Source organism: Heteronotia binoei, chromosome 6, assembly GCF_032191835.1.
Source record: "Heteronotia binoei isolate CCM8104 ecotype False Entrance Well chromosome 6, APGP_CSIRO_Hbin_v1, whole genome shotgun sequence".
Taxonomy (NCBI): Eukaryota; Metazoa; Chordata; class Lepidosauria; order Squamata; family Gekkonidae; genus Heteronotia; species Heteronotia binoei.
The window spans coordinates 61,471,925-61,497,414 of NC_083228.1; the positions used below are offsets into that span (position 1 = coordinate 61,471,925).

Sequence of the window (25,490 nt, forward strand, 5' to 3'; positions counted from 1 at the left end):
TCCGGCGTCGGTGATCTTGTTGGCCCGGAGGTAGAACTCGACCCGTTCCGAGTAGGACTCCCAGCCCTCTGGATTTGCAGGGTTGAAGGGCTCGAGGTAGCCGGTGATTCCGCCCTGGTTGGCCATGGTGGCGGCGGCGGTCGTGTCCGGTCGTTCGTTGCCCAAGGTCTCCGTCGTAGCCGATGAGGCTAGGATCCCATCCTCGTCGCCACTGTAAAGTACCAGACTTGGAGACGAGCGTAGGGCAACATAGTTTATTCCATGGTACAATACAAGATGGAGAGAGCGAGCACGCGGGCCGGATCCCGCATATATACAGTTGCCGGACTATTCTCCCTGCTGGCCGGTCCAATGCCAACCAGCCGTATTTCCCGCCACAAGCTGTGATTGGCGGATCGTTGCGCCCAGCGCGGAGGCACCTGGATGTTTCTCAGTTACCTCCGCGGCTGGGGTGGACTGATGTCATTCTGCTGTTGTGGCCATTATGAACTGGTTGCGCTCTGCGAACGCCATACACTACAGTTTTTTGGAAGGAAAAGCCCAGTAGGTGCTTCCCCATGCCTTTTTCAGCACAGAGGGCATTTAAAGATGCCTCCCTGCACCTTCCCCAGCATGCCAGCTGGAGCCCTGGCCAGCCAAGGCGGAGCTCCACTCCTATGTGTTCCCACCCAAAAAAGGCCCTGAGAAGCATCATAACAAATAATTGTGGTTAAAACAAATAAGTGAACTGCATTCCTAGTTACATATTTTTTAAAACCCTCTCTGTAATGCACAACTAGAGTGGTATAGTGGTTGGAACAACAGATTAGGATCTGGGAGACCTAGCTTCAAATCCCCATCATGCCATAAAGCTTTCTGGGTGACCTTGAGCCAGTCATTCTCTTTCAGTCCAATCTACCATCCCAACTACATGATACATTCTGGTCCTCCCAGAGTCAGACAGCAGGGGCTGGGAACTAAATTGCCCAGCATGCCAGTGCTGTTTGAAGCATGACCATGGTGTAGGGGAGGAGGGGTTTCAGCTTTCCTCTTGTGCTGTTTCCCCAATCCAACATGACCCCAGGCACCATTATTTGCCTTGTTATAGTATTACTGAAGCTGAAGGTAAATAATAATGTCTCCCCAGGCCATTTTGAAATAATAGTGCAGGTTGAACCCAAATTCTCTTCTACTTTCACACCATATTCTGAATCAAAGTTGGACCTCAGCATATTTGGGAAATTAGTTCCCAGCCATTGCCCTTTGAGTGTGAGAGGATCAGAGTCAAATCATATCATCTAGTTTGGCCCTACCTCACAGGGTTATTGTCAGAGTAAAATAAAGGGGTAGAGAATAATGTATACCAGCCTGGCAGTAATCTCCAATGTGTGTGTGCATGAGGGGTGAGAATGGACAGGTGCCTCAGGAATTCAGACACCCATCCTCCAGGAAAATGGTTATTTGAGAGATATGTTCAGTTCTATTGGTTTCAAGACCCTGCTTCCACTGCATAGACACCAGAGAATTTTGAACTGGTGAACTGACAAATGGTGTGAAGATAACTGATGGGATCTACTGAAAATAAATAAAATAAAGATCTACTGGATTCTGAACAAGCCATCCTCTATTAGAAAAAGCATTTAGTTTTCAAGAAATTCAATGTAAATAGACAAAAATGCAGGCAATAGCACCAAAATTTCAATTTTATGTTACTTGATGGAAAAAAAGTCTATGGTGTTAATATGCCATCAAAGCCATCTGCTCTTCCTCTGACAGGACAGAAAACCATGATGCCTAACTATCATAAAAATATTTTACTTCTGTATGTGTTCTTGCATATAATTACATTCATTTAGTGTTCTTGCAGAACTTGACAAAATATGTAATTTAATGTGCTACATTTCAGGAATGTAGGACTGAAGATTATCTGTTAGAGCAGAGCGAAGGTACAAAAAAATCAAACCATTTAATCACAACTTGAGGGATTTTTTTAATGCTGGTTATTAACTATGATTCAAGCTATGTCATGCCCCATTTGGAAATATCATAAACATCCTGAATCCAAACAAAACTATTTCTTAAATTTGAGATTAAGCAGATGGCTTCTGATCTGACAGTTTCTGGTGTTTGGGATGTTACCCACCCAGAACTGTAATCTTTGCCAGTTCAGGATCTGAAATTCTCAGTGACCATAATTTAATTCAAAAGTCCTGAATTGTTGAACCTCCACTCTCTGATAGATTTTTTCCCCTCCCCAAAGCCACTAAAACCAGCAGAGTGTAAAACTAAGCAAACACCCATATTTGTTTGTAAAGAAATGAAGGGCATATATCGGGAGGGGAAAGATATTTTTAGACAAAAAATCCTAACCCAACTCCTCTATTTCTCTGGTTGGAGGCATTCCCTCTCCCCAACCAGTTGGCTTTCTGTATTGGAGTGGGCTGGACAAAAAATGCTTAAAGAACCACAGAACAACACAATGAGGCACTGAGGGGAGCAGGATATAGCTTCCCTTGCCTGGGAATAGATTTTTCCCTTCCAGCTAGGATCTTCTTGCGTCTGTTTGGCCAATAAGACTTCTGTTTTCATACAGAACAAGGATACTTTCTTTTAGCTGCCTGAAATTTGAATGGAGGGTCCTTTGGGGAAGAGTGCAAAGTCTGAGGATTTTAATTGGGTGTCTACACAGGAATCAGGGCAGGGGGAAGAATAACACTGGGAAATGTGCTAGATTAATTTCCTATGGTGACTAGGTTTGATCCCAGTATTAAATAATAAAGTTTGTTTAAAAATTACATAACAACGAAATCTGGTTTGTTCCTTTCCTAGTATTTATTTTTATTTTAAAAAATTATATCCCTTTAGCCGTCCCAATCCCCAGGTCCTAGTGGGGGATCCTCTGGTTTTGCAGGCTCCTTCCCACCCCCAGTCAGCTGGTGGGGGGAGGATCCTGCCCCAACAGTCACCATGTGCCTTTCCACTTTGGAAGGGTAGAAGTTTGAAAACTGCTTGCTTTTTAGAAGATGTGCATGCCTTTAAATTTGTAGGTGCCAGGCTGAATGGGCGTGGGGCAAACTGGCAGAACAACATGGCTGCTCCCAGTGAACTGCTTGAAAGGAAGGGAAACCAGCACAACAAAAGGATGGTTTGTTTTAGATTCCTTTCAAAAGTCATTGCACAATAGAGAGTAAAGGGTAAACTAGAACCTTTGGTTTCCCTGTGTTAATCTGAAGAACTTGGTTGAATATACAGCAGATGGTTACATTCAACAACTCTGTGAGTAAATTCCCCCAGTAAGATCACAAAAGTGTAAGATTGCAAACTGTTTATTTTGGCTGCTTTGTGTGTGTGAGAGAGAAGGGGGGGGCATGCAGCTGTCAAATACAAGTGACTCCTTTATCTCATTCCTGTGCTTAAAATTCCCAGCTGCATTTCTTGGAAACTTAGATGTTATCAGCAAACATAAAACTGATTCGTATGGCATAAATGCTTATTATTGGCTTCAACAGCCACCTTCCCTCCTATATAGTTTATACCAAAGTTGGCACAAAAATGACACAGGGCTGGAGTACAGCCAGTTTCTCAACAAGCCTTTAAATGGCAGCTTCATGTGTTTGCTAGCTGTCTTCAATTTTTTTTTTTTTTTTGCCTTTCCTTTGATGGCTTCCAGAATGTTCACATCAAAAGAAGGAAAAGCAAACAAAGAATTCATGAAACTGAAGAAAGCTTAGCCCCATAAACTGCTTAAGGGCCTGCCTGGGGAAACTGGTCCAATTTGAAAGAACATTTTTTCTTTTCATGAACTAGTTTTCTTTACAATCTTATATTGATTCCATTTAACTCTGTGTTCTATCTCACTGCAGACTAGACATGTATCTTACCTGGTACCTTGGGAAATGTGTGGGGATCTATAAATGTTAACCTGAAAGAGAAATTCTATGGATTTTGGTTAAATTACAGAAGTTGCCAGAGCAATAGCATGGTCCGATAATAAGCGCAATGTTTCAATACACAAATAAATCTATACAGAGGGACAGATACCTAGATATCATTCTGTGTGTTATGAAGCCAATGCACATATCTATATATCTCTTTTAAGCTGGGATGAAGGATGTCGGAAATAGTACCTTGGATACAACATGAAATTTCCACTGCTGCAAGAGCTGTAGCACATGCAGATTCCAAGAAAAAGATGACAATAGATGCTTATACTAAGTCAAGCTTATTGAATTATTGCTTATGTTTTGTTTTACACAAGATCTTGTGCAACCATTTTCAGGGCACAGTAATATGTAGGAAGAAATGTGCTTGATGTTGTACAGGTCCATTTATGTTTCTATTTTCACATCGCTGGACCCAGGCCACTATGCATGATTTAAGAAACAAACTCCTTCAGTTTGGAAAGCTCTGAGATAAGCCTACTCACTATTTGCCTCAGTTCATGATGGTTTCAGTCAGGTTATTTCATCTAATTTCTTCATCCCCCTCCCTTCTACACTTTTACTGGAAAACAGCACCTGAGACTGAAGCCCAGGGCTGCTTCAAATCTGCCCCTGAATTCTAAGCTTTTTCTGTCAATGTCTGGGAACTCTGTTTTTAAAATTCTTCTTCATTGTGAGTTTAGCCTGTTTAAGAGGGAAGAAAAACCCACCCTGGTTACGTGGGGTCCAATGGACCTTAAGTTAACTATTACAGACCTCCTTTTAAAATAAATAATGAAATCATCATTGATTCAGAGTCTACTCCTACCCCATCATTAGCTATCATTGGATGTCATGAGTCCCTTGTGGGGAGAGGGCATGGGGTATAAATAATTTTTTAAAAAACTAAATAAATATTGCAGCATAAACACAGGCTTTTACCACAACAGCTACAGGGACATCCTATGTGAGGCAAGCAGAGAAACCCTGCCTCTACTAGCCTCTAAACCTCCTCCAATTTCCCCTGCTAGAGAAACTAATTCATTTTAATGGCCTTGTGGTGCAACAGTTCTGCTCTGGCCTGTTCCTCCCTGCTCTCCAATATTTTCCCAACACCTAGAAAGGCCTTTCTTTCTCTCTGTTCAACTGCTGCCACCACCTGACTAGGGTTGCCATGTTCTATCTTGGCTGCAGCAGGGGAGAGCCAGGGATGCTATAGCATTCGGGGTAAAAACTCCATGGTACCATAACATAATGATGGAGCTCTTTGGGGCAGTGATCCTCCGGCAGCCCACTCAATGCCAATGGGTTTGGGCACCCAAACTGAGGGAAAACCCACCCCCAGCAGGAGCTTGGCCGTTCTACACTTGACCTTTGTAGGGATTGCCCACTGGTGGTGGGTGGGACAGGACTCCCAGTTTTCATGCTTTGAGGCTTGCCTCTGTGTCTCCTGCTACCCAAAGTCTGATTACGATGGGGATAGCTTGTGCACCACTACAGCTTGTGCACCAAATGACTGCCCTCCCCTTCCTCCTGGCACTCCTTTCAAAATAGCATGTCCAAGACTGTGAATAATAGCTTTGGGGACAAGAGATAAGAAAGAACTGGTAGGCATGCTTGTGATGAGGGATGCATGTGCAAGGAACAGGTGATACATCTTTGGGGATAGCCATATGGCCCACTGTCTGCATTTGTATGTAAAATAACTGAATCCTGGGGTTTTTTGGTTAAATATTTATTTGTTGTGGTAATCATATTTCATCTGCTTTTCTATACCATTTCTATATCAATTTCATAAATAACACCAAACCATGGTATGATGGTTTACAACAAAGTTTGAATTCAGTGGCACCTTTAAGACCAACAAAGTTTAATTCTGGATCTAGACTATGAAGACTGCAGATTTATACCCTGCCCTTCTCCGAATCAGAGATTCAGAGAGGCTTACAATCGCCTATATCTTCTCCCCCCACAACAGATGCCCTGTGAGGTGAGTGGGGCTGAGAGGGCTCTCACAGCAGCTGCCCTTTCAAGGACAACTCCTGTGATAGCTATGGCTAACCCAAGGCCATTCCAGCAGCTGTAAGTGGAGGTGTGGGGAATCAAACCCAGTTCTCCCGGATAAGAATCTGCACACTTAACCACTACACCAAACTGGCTTTTTATGTGCATGAACACTTTGTGAGACCAACATAGCTACCCACCTGAATATAACTTTAGAGTAAGTCTTACAGGGAGGAAGCATGGCGAATTGGTAGAGCATCTGCTTGGGAATCAGAAAGTCCCATGTTCACTCCCGGGCAACTCCATTAAAAAGCATCAGGTAGTAACTGATGTGAAGGAACTGCTGAAGTCCCTGGAGAACCACTGCCAAGCAAAGTAGGCAGTGCTGACCCTGATGACCTTTTTTCAGTATGTCAGAGCCACGTGTTCATGCATGTATTCATGACTGCAAAATGCAAGGACATTATTAACACATTTAACTGAATATTATGAAAGGAGGCTTGTACTTTTGCAAAGCTATAGCCAACAGATAGATTTTTTTTAAGGTGATTCTTTGGTTTTGACTAACTGAAATTCAGGAGATGCTATAAAAATACCCAAGTACAAAAAAGCTCATAAACAGGTTCTAGGACTATTGAAGGTGATTTTTGTAATTAATTATAAGTCTCTCTCTGCTCCAGTCCTCGACACATTGACCAGAATTTCTCTTAAAAAGTAATAACAATGTATGACTTCAGTCTTTATTTACTCAGTTGATTAGTGCAGTATAGCTCTAATAGGATTACAAACAGTAATGACAACAAAGTCAATCATTTGTCCTTTTAACTCTGACATACAATAATGACCTCCATGTACAAATTCTTAGCTACTACTGTACAGTTCTGCAGAAGACAGATAATCTACATTACTTTGTTAAATTTCTCTGCACATTTAGAGAGCTTATCTCTTTTTCAGACAAACATTTCAGAAACAAAGAAATAAAGGTCAAAGATAGGCGTCCCAAATCTCCCGCCCTGGCGGGAGAACACTGGATTTTGAGCCTCCTCCCCCGGTCTGCAAATATTCGGAAGCGGGAGGGGGGACGATGCTTCCCCCTCACAGCACCGGGCCGCCGCCGCCGCAACAACAGCGCAGCACCGCCACCACAAGCGCTGCTGGCCCAGGCCCATCACCGCGGCTGCGGCCCGAGCTACAGGCTGCCAGTGCCTGAGGAGAGCGGCAGAGGGTCTCCTCTCCCCCCCCCTTTGATCCTGCCTTCTGGGAGGGACTTGCGAGATTTTTTTTTACAATAAATACCAATTGCCCTTCCTTCCGAGGAGCGGCTGTAGCTGGGAAGGAGCGATCAGGAAAGTCAAAGGGAGGAAAGGTAAAACAGAAAAACAACAACCCCATGCAAGCCCCCCCCCCCCCCGTCTGAGGCTGCCAATTACAGGCCGTTTTCCAACTCGACCCCGAAGAAAAGCTAAAACCGGCATGAGGAAGCCCGCGCCTGCCTGCACTCTTTGCTTTCTTCCTGAGTGAGAAGGAAGCCGTCCACTTTCTTAACGCTTGCAAGGTCCGGGTAAAGTTAGAGAGTCCAGCGGCTCCTTTAAGACCAGCAAAGTGCTATTCAAGGTATGAGCTTTCGTGTGCACGGCACGCACACCTCAAATACGCAAGGTCTGGGTAAATAATTTTAAAAGCACATTATGCGGTGGAAAAAAAGGCCAGCAAGGCATCGCAACCAGCCAGGCAAGACTGCCTCCCTAGCGAGAGAGAGCATGTGACTTACCAGACTGGGGAGGAAACTGACTGCTGGGCATTCATTATTCCCTATGGAAACCGATTCCCAAAGGGAATAATGGAGAATTGATCAGCGGGTATCTGGTACTCTGGGGGGGGGGGCTGTTTTTTGAGGTAGAGGCACCAGATTTTCAGCATAGCATCCGATGCCTCTCCTCAAAAGACCGTCCAAGATTCAAAAAGATCTGACCGCGGAGTCCAATGCTATGAGCCCCCAAATAAGGTGCCCCTATCTTTTATTAATTCCAAGGAGGGAAGGCATTGAAAAGGTGTGTGGTCCTTTTCAATGTGATGGACAGAACTTCCTTTGGAGTTCAATTATGCTTGTCACAACCTTGCTCCTGGCTCCACCCCAATGTCTCCTGGCTCCACCCCCAAACTCTCCTGGCTCCACCCCCAAAGTCCCCAGATATTTCTTGAATTGGACTTGGCAACCCTAGTCCCTAAAAAAAGGCCAGCAAGGCATCGCAACCAGCCAGGCAAGACTGCCTCCCTAGTCCCCAACCCTAAATATGGATCCCTTTATATGTGTAATTTTGATGGATCTACTATTGGAAGCCGCCCTGAGCCACTTGTGGGAAGGGCGGGATATAAATCTTAAATAAATAAATAAATAAATAAATAAATAGTCAAAGAAGAGGAATTATAAAAAACCAATTTACTTTGTAATTGGCCCCATACCTTTACAATAAGAGTAGATAATATCAATATATAGCTCATTCATCATCAATTATAGTGTATATGGGTTGCAAATAACAATGATTTCCATACAAAGATCTTATAATTTAGGTTATGAAATACTGGCACATGTTTTGTTTTTTTTTAAAAAACAAGCCTCTTCACCATCTGTCATTTAACAAATGTGGGTTTTTTCCAGTATTGATCATATAAACAATTCGTGCACCTTCTTTCAAAAGGAAAAATGGAATGAGGCAGACATAACAACAGTGAAAAGCAGTAGTGGCATTTCTGTGTGCTTATTTGTTAATTTGGGTGATTTTCTTTATTAATCCAAAATGATTGGCATTACAATATGAAAACCCCTCTCCCCATCATCCTATTTATTATTTGGGTTTTTCTCAGAGTTAAATCTCTGTGGCAGTTTTTATTTTGTACACCAGTCAGAAAACCAACGAAAATGCCTCATGCTTATAACAATGTCAGTCCACTCATTACATTACACTGCTATCAACTTTTCATCCATAGTCATAATGAACAATATTTGTGTACTGCTTTCATTGTGTATGGCTATGTCTAGTGCAGGCAGAAGATATTATGGGACCTTCTTGGCATATCTGAACTCCTGCTAATTCACTTAGTTCCTGTCACATAGCTGTTTCACCCCTGGTCTTCTTGGGGCAGCCCCTGCCAAGTGTTTGAAATTATGCTGGAACTTTGTGCTGCTAACATACACTTGATGTATGTTGTTATTATCAGCCTTGGGTAAAAGTACCATTTCTTAGCTTAAAACATTTCTGTGTCCTAACCAACAGGGTTTTAAAAAAATGGTACAGTGCGAGTTTTGGGAGACAGGATTGTTTCCTCATAAGGGCCTCCCCTTGCCTCAAAACTGTGAGTGATGGCAGTACTAGTGTCGATAGTATTAGCAGACAGCCCTAAAGTGTGGTTGCAGATATATTTAAATTGGCAGTATTTGTGTCAATCAATCAATCAATCAATCAATCAATCAATCTATCAAACATTCAAGACTGGAGATCCAACGAAGAACAGTTCTTGCTATTTAAACTAAAAAAGGAATTGATAAGATATATATAGCCACTGATAACTCATTGCCTGCATAACAGGTAGTTAAGTACAACCAAAAGCCAGGACTGGTCCAAACAGAATCTGTATTATGATATGATTAAACTGATAAGAATTCAATTCAGATTAGAAAAAGTGTGGAAATCTACTTAATTAAAATCCTCCAGTATGCCATTTAGTATGCTGCCCCCACGTAACATTCAAACAGCTTTACTTTACAGCAGAACTGAAACTACCTCACAATCACCTGCAAGAACAACAACAAAAAAAAATTTCTATGTACCTATCAAAAACACAATTACCCACTAGCATTGTCAGTTGAGAGAAAATGATAAATGACAACTTTACAGAATGTTGGCTGCTGATAAGGCAAGGGGCCTGAATTTTATCTCCTGACCCTTAAAGGTGTGTCCAATGCTTTCCCCACATAATGAACCACAACTAGGATTGGATGAATTTGTACTTTTGCAGTCAGATCTTTCCACTTATATTATGGCACAATAACTTCGGTAGGGTATGAGGTAGGATATGTTTACTTTGGGCCCTTTGAGCATTTCCTAAACTTTTTACATTACTCACCTCATCCTCAGTCTAAAGAGAAGAGTGAGAAAGAGCCGCTACAATGTCTTAAGAGACTGATGGTTGGAGCCTGCCAGAGAGCTCTGAGGATAAATCTGTTGGTGACCTGGGTACAGAGATTGCTGCTGGATGCAGAGAGATTTCCCATGCCATCAAGACAGAGAAGATGTGAGACAAGGAGTTGCCACATAGATTTTTGTCCTTTTTGAGCTTCCTGCTATGACTTTTTGAAGCTTCTCAGTCTGGGAGTGGGGCAATGGTCATATCGCTGGCGACATGTTTTTTCCCATTGTCTTCTTCTTTTGGACAGTCCAGGGCTGCCACATCTTTGGAGGTGTTTAGCTTCTCTTTCCCATTACTCTTCACAGTTCTGTAAATTGCATATGTGCAGATGTGCATATGATGCACATTTTGATATGGATTTTAAACATATTGATACAGTTCCAATATGTAGTTCAATAATTATATGTATCCAAATCTCTACCCAATGCATCTCTCTCTTTCAAAAATAATCGTGACAACAAAAAAGAAAATGGGCAGAAAGAATGTGCATGTTTTTCATCATAAGGGGCCAGAACAGCATATTTTGAGAAGCAATTCCTATGGAGAAGTAATTCAGAAGCATTAAAAAAGGTAACAACTCAAAAGCTGGCTTGTAGAGGAAGAATGAAGGGAAGCAATTTCTCTGCTCCTCAAGGCACCTCTGAGCTGTGGCTAGAAATCCTCTCCTTCTCTGCAATCCCAGAGCAGCCTTCAGGACAAAGAAAATAATGGGTTCTGCCCCCCCAGACAACCCCAAGTACTGAAAAGAAGCTGGGCCTATATTTCTGATATGTCACCCATCCTCCCATCTGGGAGCTGTCTTGGAAAGGAGAGAGAAGGGTGAGGAAATTAGAGGTCTCATCGCTTCGTCAGATCCTGTTTCTTGATTTGTGAGTGTGTAGGGTGGGAGTCCTTCCTGTGTTCTCACAGCCCTGCTGATGCAGTGACCTCCCTTCTTGGGACTCATCTCCTATGTGAATTTAACCTGGTGAGGGAGAAATGATATAGCATCTGCAGGTGCAAACAACAAAAATAGGTCATGCGAAAAGGATGAAAGAGAAAAGGAGGAAGACAGCAAATGTTGAAAGAAGAAAAATAAGGAAAGAATTGCTGGAAGCCAAACTATGTATGAGGCAGGTATTATGTTGATGTGGCAAAACCTGGGAAGGCCAAGGAGGTAAAGGTGAATGAGGGGATGAGTTGCAGTCCTCCCTTTATCCCATTTCACCACTATTACCATGCCTGCCAAATGTCATGTGCATTTTCCTGGTAATTTATAAAGAACAAGTTGGCTGCTTCAAAGACATCTAATCTTGTTAATGGATTGTTCCATATGCCAGGCTGCAAAATCCAGGCACGTAAAATCAGAGTAAAAATTGCATTTAATCTTGATTAAGCCTACCTTTAAAAACCCCATTTTCAGTAGAACTATTGACTGTCCTTTCCTAAATTTGCTAAAACTTGGGGTTGGAAGCACAGTTTGATTGGACTCCCTCTCTCTGTGTGTGTATGTATGTGTGTGTGTGTGTGTGTGTGTGTGTGTATAAAATTTAAGAGGTCATATTAAATGATCCCCTGGCCATGGATGCATCAGGATATTCTGTGCTGTCAGGAATGGATAAGCCACAAAGCTACCTCTGCATAGTGACCTGGGATTTCTACTTCCAAGAGGGAAAGGCAATTAAAAAAGCTGGCCCAGCATTTCCCTAAATCTATCCTTATATCTTTAGCTAAGCAATAACATTAGCCAAAACTTGAGAGATTGCTTCCCCATGCCTGCCTTTCCCTTTGGAAAAGAGAGCTCTATGGAACGAATCCACAGAACTTCCTACCACTGTGGTTCATTGGCTGAACAGCTGACAGGGAGAATAACTTGTAGGAATTACATATCACCTATCCTTCATCTCTTCATTCAAGCAAAAGAAATTCCATGATGGAATGTGGAGGTGATGAGCCTCCTCTGGTACTACAGTCCACTCCAGAGTTCCACTTCCTTGGGGAGAGTCAGCCTCAGTATGGGCAGATTAAGTCTAAGAGAACAATTTCAGTCCTTCCCATTTACCTTCTTTTTGGCTTTCATTCTGGCTGGCATCTCTTAGCTCTTACAGATTATCCACTCACCCACCTCTCCCTTGGCTCTCTGAGCTTTATGGCATAGGCCCAGAGCTGGCTTCCAATTCATCACAGCAAGTGGCATAAGGTGGTAAACTCCCTGGGAGGAAGAACTCTGCCACCCCATCCATCTTCCCAGGGTAACAAGACTCTGCAGGCCTCAACAGAGCTGATCATGCCTCTCATTTCTCTCCCTTTGCCAGCTGAGTGGGATCAGTCTCTTGGGGATGAAGGCAGAGCTAGACATATCTTCCAGCTCCATGTTTGTCCCACATATCTACACTCCAAAGCACCTGTTTTCTCAAAGGGGAACTGATAGTTGTAGTCTGGAGTAGGCTTGCCAATCCCCAGGTCCCAGCGGGAGTTCTTCCGCTTTCCCAGGCTCCTTCCCACCCCCAGTCAGCTGGCCAGTGGGGGAAGCCCTGCCCCTAGAGGACCATGTTCCTTTTCACCTCCAGAAGCTTCAGTCTGGTTGAAAGGCTTCCTCTTGGGATGCCGTGTCTGTGTTACTTTGAATAAGTTGGCAGCAACACGTGAGTAGAGACACCAATCCCCCTTCAAAGTCACCAGAAATGGGGCTGCGGGGGGAGGAGGAGGGAAACGTCTGCTGAGCACTTCATTATTCCCTATGTGGAGATCGATTTTCATAGGGTATATTGGGGAATTGATCTGGAGATTTCAGGGGCTCTGGGGGAGCTGTTTTTTGAGGTAGAGGCACCATATTTTCAGTATAGTATCTAGTGCCTCTCCCCAAAGTACTTCCCAAATTTCAAAACAATTGGACGAGGGGCTTCAATTCTATGAGCCCCAAAAGAAGGTGCCCCTATCCTTATTTCCTATGGAAGGAAGACATTTAAAAAGGTATGCTATCCCTTTAAATGTGATGGCCAGAACTCCCTTGGAGTTCAATTTTGCTTGTCACACCCTTGTTCTTGGCTCTGCCCCAATGTCTCCTGGCTCCACCCCTAAAGTCCCCAGATATTTCTTGAATTGGACTTGGCAACCTTAGTCTGGAGATGGGCTATAATTCTGGGGGATTCCCAGGTCCCATGTGGAGTCTGGCATCCCTACCTTCCATCAGAACAAGGCAGGCCCTAAATCTTCTTTAAAAAAACACCAGAGGCAGATTCTGAAGAAATAGATGTTCAGGAAACCATGATAGGAGAGGAATGGATAACAGATGAAATGTGTTATGAAACCTTTTTGGTTTTTTAATCCAATGGTTGATTTTTTGGGGAAGCGACAAAGAGCTGGCTGTTACATGTAGTTTGTATTACACTTACTTGCTGACACTAGTATCAAAATCAAGGGACTACAACAATACAGAGAAAAGTACAATTTGATACATCAAAATGTACCACCAAATTATTTTCAAAGGTCTGAAAATTAGATGTACTTGACCGATTTCTCACTAGGCTTGTTCTAGTCTTGGAGCCTTCCCCCCCTCAGTGTTTCTGTCCAATTTCATACAAGCTGCTGTGGGGCTGTGACTTGCCCCACCTCTTTCCCCCAGCAAGCAAGATCCTCTGAAAACCAGTTTATGCTTGCTGCGGGAAAGAGACAGCTTGTGCCAAATTGGGCAGAAGTGTTGGGGCGGAAAGGGCTCGGAGACCAAAACAAGCCTAGTGAGAAATTGGTCCTTGTCTCACTTGAAACATGGGAAATGCAGCCAATTTTCTAAGAATGGTAAGCAAGCACTCCAGCAGCCCAAGAAACAAATAGAATAGAATGTTGGGATTTGGGAGTTGCAAGCAAGGCTTAGATTGACACAGCAAAAGTTGCAGTAGCTAGAAACCTAGTGCTACAATATTAAATAGACTTACAACCTTCTAAGTCTACTGAAGTTGGGCTCTGCTTAGGACTTGCTAGGATTTTTTTTGTAGCAGGAACTCCTTTGCATAATAGGCCACACACCCCTGATGTAGCCAATTCTCCAAGAGCTTACAGGGCTCTTATTAATAGGCCTACTGTAAGCTCTTGGAGGACGGGCGTCATTATGGGGTGTGGTCTAATATGCAAAGGAGTTCCTGCTACAAAAACCCCCCTGGGACTTGCACTGTTCATATGAAAACTGGAGAAGCACAAATATTTGGGATTTCCCCCTTCATTTGCTTCAACTTATACTAGGACAGGGAGAGAGAGATTTCTGTTGGCAGACAGAAATAGATGTATGCTTGCAGGATGTAGGCTGCGTGTACTAACTAGTTGGTATATACAACTTTAAGAACAGTTATTAATAAGGACATAGGCTTGATTTTTCCACGTGTCAATCCAGATTTTCACCTGACAACCCTCTAAAATATTAATGGCTTAGACTTGAGAATAGGGGACAAAAACCACTGATATTAGTAAAGAGAAGTTATACTATAAGAATGGTAGCAAACTTAATACAAAAGTTAGCCAAAAAGATCTAAGGTTCTGCTGACTTCACATTTTTTGTATGCCAGTGGGCTTGAAAGTATATTTCCAATGCTGAAATGGACAGTCTGGAGAAAGTAAAGAACATGAAAATGCACCAAAAATTGCCTAGCAGAGAAATGAAACCGGAAGGGTATTGAGAAATAAGGACAAAATAAAACACTTGTTGCATTTATTTTCACTTTTTACTCCATCAGCTTCAGTGGGGAGGGCGGGATATAAATTTGAGAAATAAATAAATAAATAAATAAAACCATCAGTTTAAAGATAACAGATGGGAGTAGTTCAGAACAATATACAAAAAATCAGCTGTCAAAATGTGCTACATACCATTTTGTTCCACAATATCACAGTATCTCTCTTAACTCTCTATTTTGTTATATGTCTAATCCATCAGGAAAATATCAGATCATAACAACTACAAAGTGCAAATGACACATTTACAGTGCAATCCTAAGCATGCCTGCTCAGAATTCTACTAAAGACTGCTCAATGGACTTATTCCCAGGAAAGTGTTCTTAGGATTGCACTATTAGCAGGGCTTTTTTTGTAGAAAAGGCCCAGCAGGAGTGCATTTGCACATTAGGGCACACCCCCTGACATCACCATTGTTTCACACAGGGCTTTTTGGTAGGAAAAGCCCAGCAGGAACATATTTGCATATTAGGTCACACCCCCTGTCACCAAGCCAGTACTGCATTCCTGTGCGTTCCTGCTTTAAAAGAAGAAGAAGAAGCCCTAACTGTAACAATTAGAGACCAGATAATCCACAAGTATATACCCATACATGGGCCCTCCATTTGCTCAGCAGACGAAAAGACAGTTAACATCCCAAAAGGAGGTGACTGGAGAAACAGCCTTCTTGGTTGTGGAATGAAAACTCTGGAACTTCCTCCCAGGGAAGTTTCCCTTTGTCATTGTATTCCACAAGCAGATGAAAACTTTTAAAAATAAAAATACCTCAAGTAAAACATTATAGGCTCTCCTTCCAGGTTGTTTTGTGTTTGTATCTCTATGTGTTTTATTGTATTGTTAAATATATTCAATATTTAATGTTTTAATGTTTTGATTTTCCTGCTTTGGGAACTCTATTTGAGTGAAAATGTGCATATAAATGTATTATTATTAAAATACTACTACTATTAACAATAACAAACAACACCAACAATAATATTCCACAAAGCCTTCATCCGAGCACATATACTTATGGGGAATGAAGGAAAGAGCCAGCTAAATTACCATAATTTCAGACAACTGAAGCATGTGCCAAACCACCTCTTCCCTTTCAGCCTTTTAAGTAGGTGCTATGAAGACACCTTCATGAAAGTCCCTACACATTCCGTCACTCTATCACCCTGCACACACACAATGGTTGGATACATACAGGCAACTCCCGTGGCAGGCTCTTAGCTTTAAAAAAAGCCATCATAGTTTGAGGCACCCCAAGGCATTCAGATGGTGCACACCCAGCTGCTGAAACAGGCACATGCTGTGCACACCCTAGAGGAGGGGTCATGCCACTCAAGCACATGGTAGGAGCTTCCCTGATATGTCCCAGATGTTCAGACAGCTGGGAAAGGTGACAGGGAAGCATTTCAGCAACATGCCACTGGGAAGAAACTGGTGGTTTTTTGAAGTAGACTGGAGATGTCTGAAGACAAGGTAAGGACGAGTGACGTCTGAAGACAAGGTAAGGCCAAGATGTGTGCTTATGAACACGCCCTTTTAATCCGGTGGTGGTGGATGGCTGCAGCAGCCCAAATCTCCCATCTGAATGCAGCCAATAACTGCAGCCTTACTCTGCAGCAAGGTTGCATACTGGCTATAGCAACCTACATGCCAGGGCTACCAGGACTTACAGAATTAGATGCCCAGGTGGCCATCTTTGGCTTCTATACCATGCCCTAACACACAGTAGCACACCTGAAGTAGCTTTCCCACATGTATAAGCATTATAGGCTGATCCAGGTATGTTTGCACCTCTGTGCATTACCCTCTATGATGGCAAAATAAAGCTAGTTTGTATCCACAGTTACACTTTTGAGTATCTTAATTTTTTTCATTGTTCAGCAATAAGCAGGAAGAACAAGCAATGGAGGAGGAGAGCTGTATTCGGGGCTTGAAAAAAAACAGCATTCCAATACTGAAGGCATTAAACACAATGAACAAGACAACAGGAATGCAAGCAGCAAAAAGGTAATGCATAAATTATCGTTTTAAAAAGCAAAGTGACAAAGATGCTGCAGAAATGGAAAGAAATTACTAACCCAAGGTCTGGCTATATAGTTCATCTGAAATATTGAAGAACACAGAAAGAACTATCTAAGAGTGAAATAAATTTTCTGGAATGAAGAATTGAGAACATGTCATTGAAAACAACAAAAAACCCTACAAACCAAAATTTAAGAATAAGGGGTAGTTGAAAACCTCGTAAATCTTGATGCAAAATCCTTGTGAGCTTTTCAAAGATATCATTCAACACATGCCAAACAAAAACAGCAGTGAGGCAGACAAGTTATCCTATCTACATCTGAGTAAATACATATAATTGCAGATATTCCACAAACATTAATGCTGTGCCTCTATTCATACTTATCTGGGAATATATCAGTGTGGTTATTAGTGTTGCCAACTCCAGACTGAAAAACTCCTGGAGATTTTGGGTCAGAGCCTAGGAAGGGCAGAGTTTGAGGAGGGGAGGGAACTGCTCAGGGATGTGATGCCACAGAGTCCACCCTCTGAAGCTGCCCTTTTCTCCAAGAGAAATTGATCTCTGCAGTCTAGGGATCACTGTCATTCAGCGAGAACTCCTGGCCCAACTTGGAGGATGGCAACCCTAAGGTTTACTTCTGACTGTTAGGCGCACTCTACATGCATAAATGTGTAGAACTTCGAGATGGGATGGTACTAGAAAGCAATTTAAGCTAACTTGTTACAGAAGCCTTCATTTCAGCATTAGCCCATATCATCCAAATTATGGTATCTTGTAAGATAGAAAGGACACCACACCAGAGGTGCTTAATAAGTCATGGAAAATGTTTAATAAAGCAAACCCAAATGGTTCATGAAACAGGGCAAAGTAGAAAAATTATCTCAAAGGCCTGGGAAAAGAGGTTATCTGGGGCAGATGTGGTTATGAAATTTCTCCAGAAATGTCTAATACAAACATCAATACCAAATAGAAGGCAACGTTTGATATAAAGCATGTAAACCTAAAGTACATAAATAGTTAAATGTCATCCATCCCTTTCCCCTGAAAAGGGTTTTAAATGCAGGGCTGAATATGTGGAGGGGGGGCAAGAGGGGGTGCCTGTTCCTGGCACCATCGGGGGGGGGGCAAATTGGCCACCCCACCCACGCTTTTCTCTTCCTTGGGTCTGTATCCTCCAAGGAAGCTTCCAAAGAGTGCGCTGTTTTAGCAGCGCCTGGCCACTTTCAACTCAAAAGTGGCAGGGTGCTGCTAAAACACTGCCACTTCAAAAAGGGCAGCGTTTTAGCAGCACCCAGCTGCTTTTGGAATGAAAACAGATGAGTGGCAACTTTCCATGAGGATGCCACTTGGCCGCTTTCAACTCAAAAGCGGCCGAGTGCCACTAAAATGCCACGCTCTTTGGAGAGTGCGGTGTTTTAGCAGCACCCTGCCACTTTCAAATTGAAAGCAGCCGGGCGCCACTAAAACGGCACTCTTCGGAAGCTTCCTTGGAAGCCTACCCCAACTGCCTACCCCACTGCAACTGCCTACCCCACCTACTCCCACGCGCCAGCCCTGGACCAAAGCAAACGGCAGCTAGAAGCTCTGCAGTGAAAGTCTCACTGCTTCATTGTAGCAGCTCAGCCGATAGTGTCAAGAGGTTGGGAAAGAAATTTAGCAGATAGCCACAAGATCAGAGATGAGAGATGGAAGAAGATTCCCTGTACACCAATCTAAGCCACAAAAGACTACTAGAAAAGTAGTCATATTCTGTTCAGTTTGCTTTCTATTTCCATTGGCTAGCTGTTTAGCTCCCAGAACTGTTGCAGAGATCTAGGCAGGAAGATGGAGTTAAAAATCAGAATTGCATGGCTACACTAGCACTAAGGTTTCCAGGTTGGGCTTGGCAAGTGGTGGGATGGTTGGGGTGGGAACATGGTGTGAGTGATATCAGCTGTGTTGATACATCACTACTGGGGAAAACCTGGAAGTGATACAGGGTAGCTTCCTAGAACTACCTTACATCACTTCTTGTAGAGATGCCAGCCTCCAGGGGAGGCCTGGGGAATTTAAGGAGAACACAGGAGCAAGGTAAAAATGATCCAAAAACTTTGTTGCTGGTTTTCATTCTCTAATAAAAATCTCTGTTTTCTGTAACCTTTACCATATTATGTGGTTTCATGATAGATACAATATCCCACATTCTATAGAGCAATTCTGTTGTGAGTGGTAGATTGGTTTTCCCCAACTTTGGGCAATTGCTAAAGCTAGTGAAGACATTTCAAGATCATCACCAGAAGCAAACATCTTTAAATACAAAAACAGAACCGGATCTAGTTATATATCATTTCTCCAATATACCTTAAAATTGACTTTCAGTATACCAAAATCTTAGGGCAGTTCTAAAAAAGCAGCAAATTAGCTTTTGTTATGTCCTGTTGTCTGGACAGGATTTTGTAAAAACCTTCCCTCAGTGTTAATTTGAGTATATGTTGTCATAACAGCTTTTAAGTAATAGTGTTATCCTTTGGTAGTTTCTTTATTCCATATATATTATATTCCTTCCAGCCTTGGATATTTCCTTAGTTATCTTTAGCCATGGTTTCTTCATTATAAAATACTGCTGGTAAGAGTCACCAATGGTAAATGCATAGCTTTAATACATGGGTTTCACTTGATTTTATCTGTCCCTTGTTCACATTGTCATATTCTAAATTTCTTGTGTCTCCAATACTGAATTATTTGAAAGCTCAGAGGCATCAGCACTGGCTTGGGAACACAGCTGGAGCTTTGAGTATCACCCACTTCTTGGTGCATCAGGCTTCACTGTATTTTCATTCTATGTGTGTGCAAATGGAGAAGGCCTGATTAGAGTTCCTAGGGTTCAGGGCAAGACCCAACGTTTCCTCAGTCTCTACATCAGCCTATCTCCTCCAACCTGTAGCCCATCATCTCTTGTTTCTACTCACTTATTCCCTTATTTTCTCTTATTTCAGAGAGCATCACTAAATATTTCCTATTCCAAATCCTTCAATACAGCTTACAGAACTATAAAACTATGCACATTTAATCAGGTACACATATAATTCATATGAATTATTTTAACTGGGAAATCTGTTATTGAAGCACTAAGTATTTTTAAATACATAATTCCAGAACCTCTAAATATACACATAGGCAGACAATATTCCCCAGTGCTGGCAGCACTCATGCAGCCCCAGACCATGACATTGCTACAGAGGTTGAAGGGGTGAGGTCAGCCTGTCAGTGCTCAGACCATACGCAGCACGCTGCATCAGACTGGTCTTCAGGGCTCTCATCCCAGAAGGAAGCCTCTTCTAAAGATGATGCACAAGAAAGCCCGCAAACGGTTTGCTGCAGACAAGCACACTAAGGACATGGATTTCTGGAATCATGCCCTGTGGTCCGATGAGACCAAGATAAACTTATTAGGTTCAGATGGTGTCAAGCGTGTGTGGTGGCAACCTGGTGAGGAGTACAAAGACAAGTGTGTCTTGCCTACAGTCAAACATGGTGGTGGGAATGTCATGGTCTGGGGCTGCATGAGTGCTGCCGGCACTGGGGAGCTACAGTTCATTGAGGGAACCATGAATGCCAACATGTACTGTGACATACTGAAGCAGAGCATGATCTCCTCCCTTTGGAGACCGGGCTGCAGGGCAGTATTCCAAAATGATAACGACCCCAAACACACCTCCAAAATGACCACTGCCTTGCTAAAGAAGCTGAGGGTAAAGGTGATGGACTGGCCAAGCATGTCGCCAGACCTAAACCCTATAGAGCATCTGTGGGGCATCCTGAAATGGAAGGTGGAGGTATGCAAGGTCTCTAACATCCACCAGCTACGTGATGTCTTCATGGAGAAGTGGAAGAGAACTCCAGTAGCAACCTGTGAAGCTCTGGTGAACTCTATGCCCAAGAGGGTTAAGGGCAGTGCTGGAAAATAATGGTGGCCACACAAAATATTGACACTTTGGGCCTCATTTGGACATTGTCACTTAGGGTGTACTCACTTTTGTTGCCAGCAGTTTAGACATTAATGGCTGTGTGTTGCATAATTCTGAGGGGACAGCGCATTTACACTGTTATACAAGCTGTAGACTCACTGCTTCACATTATAACCAAGTGTCATTGTCACATGAAAAGATAAATATTTACAAAATGTGAGGGGGTGTACTCACTTCTGTGACATACTGTATATGTGGTTAGCTGTAAAACATTATTATGCCAATTCTTTCTCAAATTAATCTCTTGTCACACAGGAAGTTAGTTTGGGGATATTTATTTTTTCTTGATCTTTTTAGGTTACACTGAAGCACTACTGTCCTGCTATACTGAGGGATGGTAACTGTTGACAGCACAAAAGTAGTGTCTTGACTAAGCCTTTGTCAGGAGAAGAGGTAGCGGAAGGAAGTCATGATCAAATTGCTTGTGTGTGTGTGTGTGTGTGTGTGTGTGTGTGAGAGAGAATTGGAACAGAATGCAGGGCCTCAAGAAACTGTCCAATAATAATGGAGTAAAACAGAGGTAATCTGTTTGCCCCCATATTTAACATGCTGTTTGTTGATATTTTTGAAAAAGTATTGCCATCATTTCAAATTAACATTATCTCTGCCATGGCAGATTAGTCTGTAACAGGGCTAGGAACTGTCAACCCTTGAACAAATCTGATCCCTGGAGGTCTGGTGCTTCAGTTGCCTGTTGCTAATCCAGGTAGGGTTGCCAAGTCTGTGTTGGAAAATACTTCAAGACTTTGGGGATAGATCCTGGAAAGGGTGGGGTTTGGGGAGGGGAGAGGCCTCAGCATGGTACAATGCCATAAGGTCCACCCTTCAAAGCAGCCATTTTCTCCAGGGGAGCTGATCTCTGCCAGCTGGAGATCAGTTGTAAAAGCAGGAGATATCCAGGCTCCATTTGGAGGTTGAAGAGAATAGAATACAATCTGAGAGAGGTCACTATAATGGATAACACAACAAAAAATGCAAGCTAGTGACCAATTTACTAAAAAGTATATAGAAAGCAGTCCAAATGTTCAAAACATGTATATTCAAGTCTCAAAGTAGTGTGGTGACAAGCCAATCGATTAAATACTTGTTTCTTTCCAGTCTTCATCAGACCTGGGACCAGTATTGATTCAATTATATATATTCTTTACACTATTTTCAAAAAAGAGGGACGCAGAGCGTCTCCAGCAGCAATTTCACATCGGCTACAGCTCAGTATGTGGCTCAAGAAGCCAGTACTTAACCGATTGGCTTGTCACCACACTACTTTGGGACTTGAATATACATGTTTTGGACATTTGGACTGATTTCTATATACTTCTTAATAAATTGGTCACTAGTTTCCATTTTTTGTTGTGTTATCCATCTGGAGGCTGGCAACCCTACCCAAGTTTCTTCTCCTCATCTACATAGTCATTCCATGAAGTGGGCAGAGGAAGAAAGAAACAAAATGGGAACAAAATGGGGAGAGGAATAGAAGCACCAGAGTGGACAACCAGCTCTCAACACTGCTGTTGATCTGTAACCCTAAGTATACTGTGTGCCATCCAAGTTCTATTTAACAATAGAGATTGTCTCCCTGTACCCAGCTGCCTAACTACCTAATGCCCTTCTGCTACAGTTCAAAATGCTCAAAATGTCTTATGTTTTATTGTAGTCTGCCTTGAGTTTTTGCGTTATATAGGCAGGAGGTGTATGACATGAGTAATATTTATGTGGCTAATCTGACTGCTACTAGAAGAAAAAAACTCGTTAAACTTTACAAGTACTTTAAAGTTAACCCCTTTGGCTGATATGGCTTTGTCATAGCACCACAGCCATCTTCTAAAGACACCAACCCCTTCTTTCTTCCCTTTCCAACCTTGCCCTTTTTCTTCTGCCTTCTCCTTCTAAGCTTCATTTGAGCCAACTCGGTGAGGTGAGCAAGTGTCAGGTATACTTTATATTTCTTGATATGAAGGAATGATTCAATAAGAAGGCAGACTTTTTGGTGACCAAGCAAAAAATGTTCATTGCTATAATTAGTTCAGAATGATTTTTTTAAAAAAGTGAATTTAATGGAAAGCATGTGACTGGATAATATAACCAATTACTAAAATAATTCTGGACCCCCCATTCTATTTTAATTCGTATGCAAATATTGTATCAGATCTTCTAACACCTGAAAAATTCTGTAAACCTGTAGCTGCTCTTTGAGGGATTTCTTCTTACCTGACTGACCAGGTGGTGGGACTCCTGATGATCCTCTTGGCAGGCATAAAAACACAGTCAGCACTGCAGCTTTATTTCCTGAGCAAGGCTCGATAGCAATTGGTTTTGGAGAACCCTGAAATAAAATAAAAACTAATATTATTATATGATCTGATGTTATTTTCTGTTGCCATTTTTTGTTTATCTCAAAATAGTTATGTCCATATACACAAATCTGAGGATTTTCTGTAGAATGCACCCTGTTTAAAAGAATGTCCTTCTCACTGCTTAGCCATAAAGATAGCTTTTGATAAACAACTTGCACTTTCAAATTAAAATTGCAAAAAGGACATCAAATAAAATACAGAAATATGCATTTCAGCAAATGTATTCAGATATAAATATTAATTATGGAAACATTCAAATCAGCAATGTGATTGTTCAGCACTACTGTTTCTCATGGGATTAGTATCACTCAATAGTATGCAAAGAAAATACAGCAGGAATAATATTGTGTTACATTTTATAAAACAGCTGTGATAGTGTTTTTTCACCAACAGAAGTCAAAGGAATTTAACACTAGAAAGGAAAGGTATTGGACCCCCCCCCCCCCCGTAAATTTGATATTCATATACAACACCTACATACGTGTAAAAGATGTTGTATTCATATACAACATCTAAAAAGAAAATGTTGCCAAAAATCAGCAACAGATATAAACTTCAGCATTATGACCAATATATAATGTTTGCAAATCAATCAGTACAGTATAGGATGTGCTTGTGCTTGAAAAAGTATTCACAATTAGTCATGTTTCCATATTTTGCATTTAAGTCATTCATTTCTAATTTCAGAGCCTGCTCTTCAATTTTGTACTGAAGATATTTCTAAAACACTTGCATTCAAAATTATTTATTTCACTATCTTATGCATAAATATTTAGAAAGCAACTCTGTCATGTACTAAGACAAAAAGGGAAATATTTAGTGTTTTGATTTTGAATTCAAAGTCATTAAATACTCCCATTTACATGTAAAAGTAGTTTTACGATATGACAAGAAATTACAGTTCAGCCATATTAAATATGCTGAAAAACTAATCTACCATATGGAAATAAAACTTCCTTTCCTCTGAATAAACATTATTTATTTCTCTTAACTAACATATAGTAAACAACATTTAGAACTGTACGATGGGGGTATGTTTACTATGTGAATATAGAGAAAATTTAACATTAGGTAAATTATATTTTCAATATGTTTACTGCAGTCAACTTATGAAAGAGTGCAAGGAGTTTATTTGTGAAAGAGTTTATTTGAATATGGGAATGGAAATAATTTGAGTCTTCAAACATGCTCTATACATGGAGACTCACTAGCCCTGTTTGCACGTTACAAGGAACACACGTATATCCTGTCTGTACATGCATAAGTCTGTTTGTGAGAAAGATCCAACATGCATACACTTTGTGAATGAAACCCAGGGATCAGTACTTGAATAAATGTAGGGTTTATATCATACTGTCTGTTGTATGTGCATTGACTATAATGTTATAATTAATAAAAACACATACAAGCAACAATCAAATGTATACTGTAAGCAGATGGTATATCTGTTCATTTTAACTTGTGAACATGGCTAGCTTGATAATTAATAGCAGAAGAATAACAAAGCAGAACTACCATATAACCAGGAAGTACTTTACAGCTGACACACACACACACCCACACATACAATGAATAGCAGGTCAACTAACTGCAAGCTTCCTTCCTGAATGACTGGGAAAAAAGTGATAGTATTTGTTGTAAATCGGATTGCAATGTAAATTAGTGACTGTACGGTCACGCAGTGCTGCTTGGGAACTGTACTGCTCTGTGACACTCCCAGTTTCTTCTAAGGATGTTGTGCTATCCAAAGTCCTGACCTTCATTTGGCTAATGAATTCTTCATGCAAGACTGAAGGAGCATTGCCTTTGCAAGGATGCAATGTTCTTAAAATACTGGCTGATGGATTTGTTATTCAGGAAGAAATTTTCCATCACCTCTTAACATGGCTGTGTAAAGCCTCTCTCCCCATTGTCCAGCCATGCTGTATTTACTTTTATAAAGTAAATGACATCCCATCAATGCCATAGAGAAAAGATGGCGGTATGCGCGGAGCTCAGGTGCTAGGCTCCTGCCACGCCTTGTAATTCCAGTGTTGGAAAGTGGATTAAATAATGTGCTGTTGTGGTCGACTGCAGGAAGGAAGTTGGGACTTTGTATGGACTTCTATCACTGACAAAATCCACAAAAGGAGACGCTTGTGGCCTTGCCGAGCCGGCCTAGTGACGTTTAGGCAGACCTCGGGGTGGACTGAGTGGCTACCCAGACAGCAAGGGATGCAGTGACGACTCGAGCTGGGTGGACGAAAAGGGAGGGGCAGAGCAACGAGAAGCAGAGCCGGCGGCGTTGGCCATTGTGGTGGAGCACTTGCGTGGACGG

The 25,490-nt window shown here is 41.9% G+C and overlaps 1 protein-coding gene across 1 annotated transcript in view; it reads right to left on the reverse strand.

Moving 5' to 3' along the window:
• The window catches only part of ATRNL1 (attractin like 1), a 1,015,273-nt gene that overhangs the window by 83,086 nt on the left and 906,697 nt on the right, over positions 1-25,490 (reverse strand). The window contains exon 28 of the mRNA XM_060241568.1: positions 23,028-23,142. Within this exon, the coding sequence (XP_060097551.1) occupies positions 23,028-23,142 (115 nt within the window). The remainder of the gene's footprint in view (positions 1-23,027; positions 23,143-25,490) is intronic.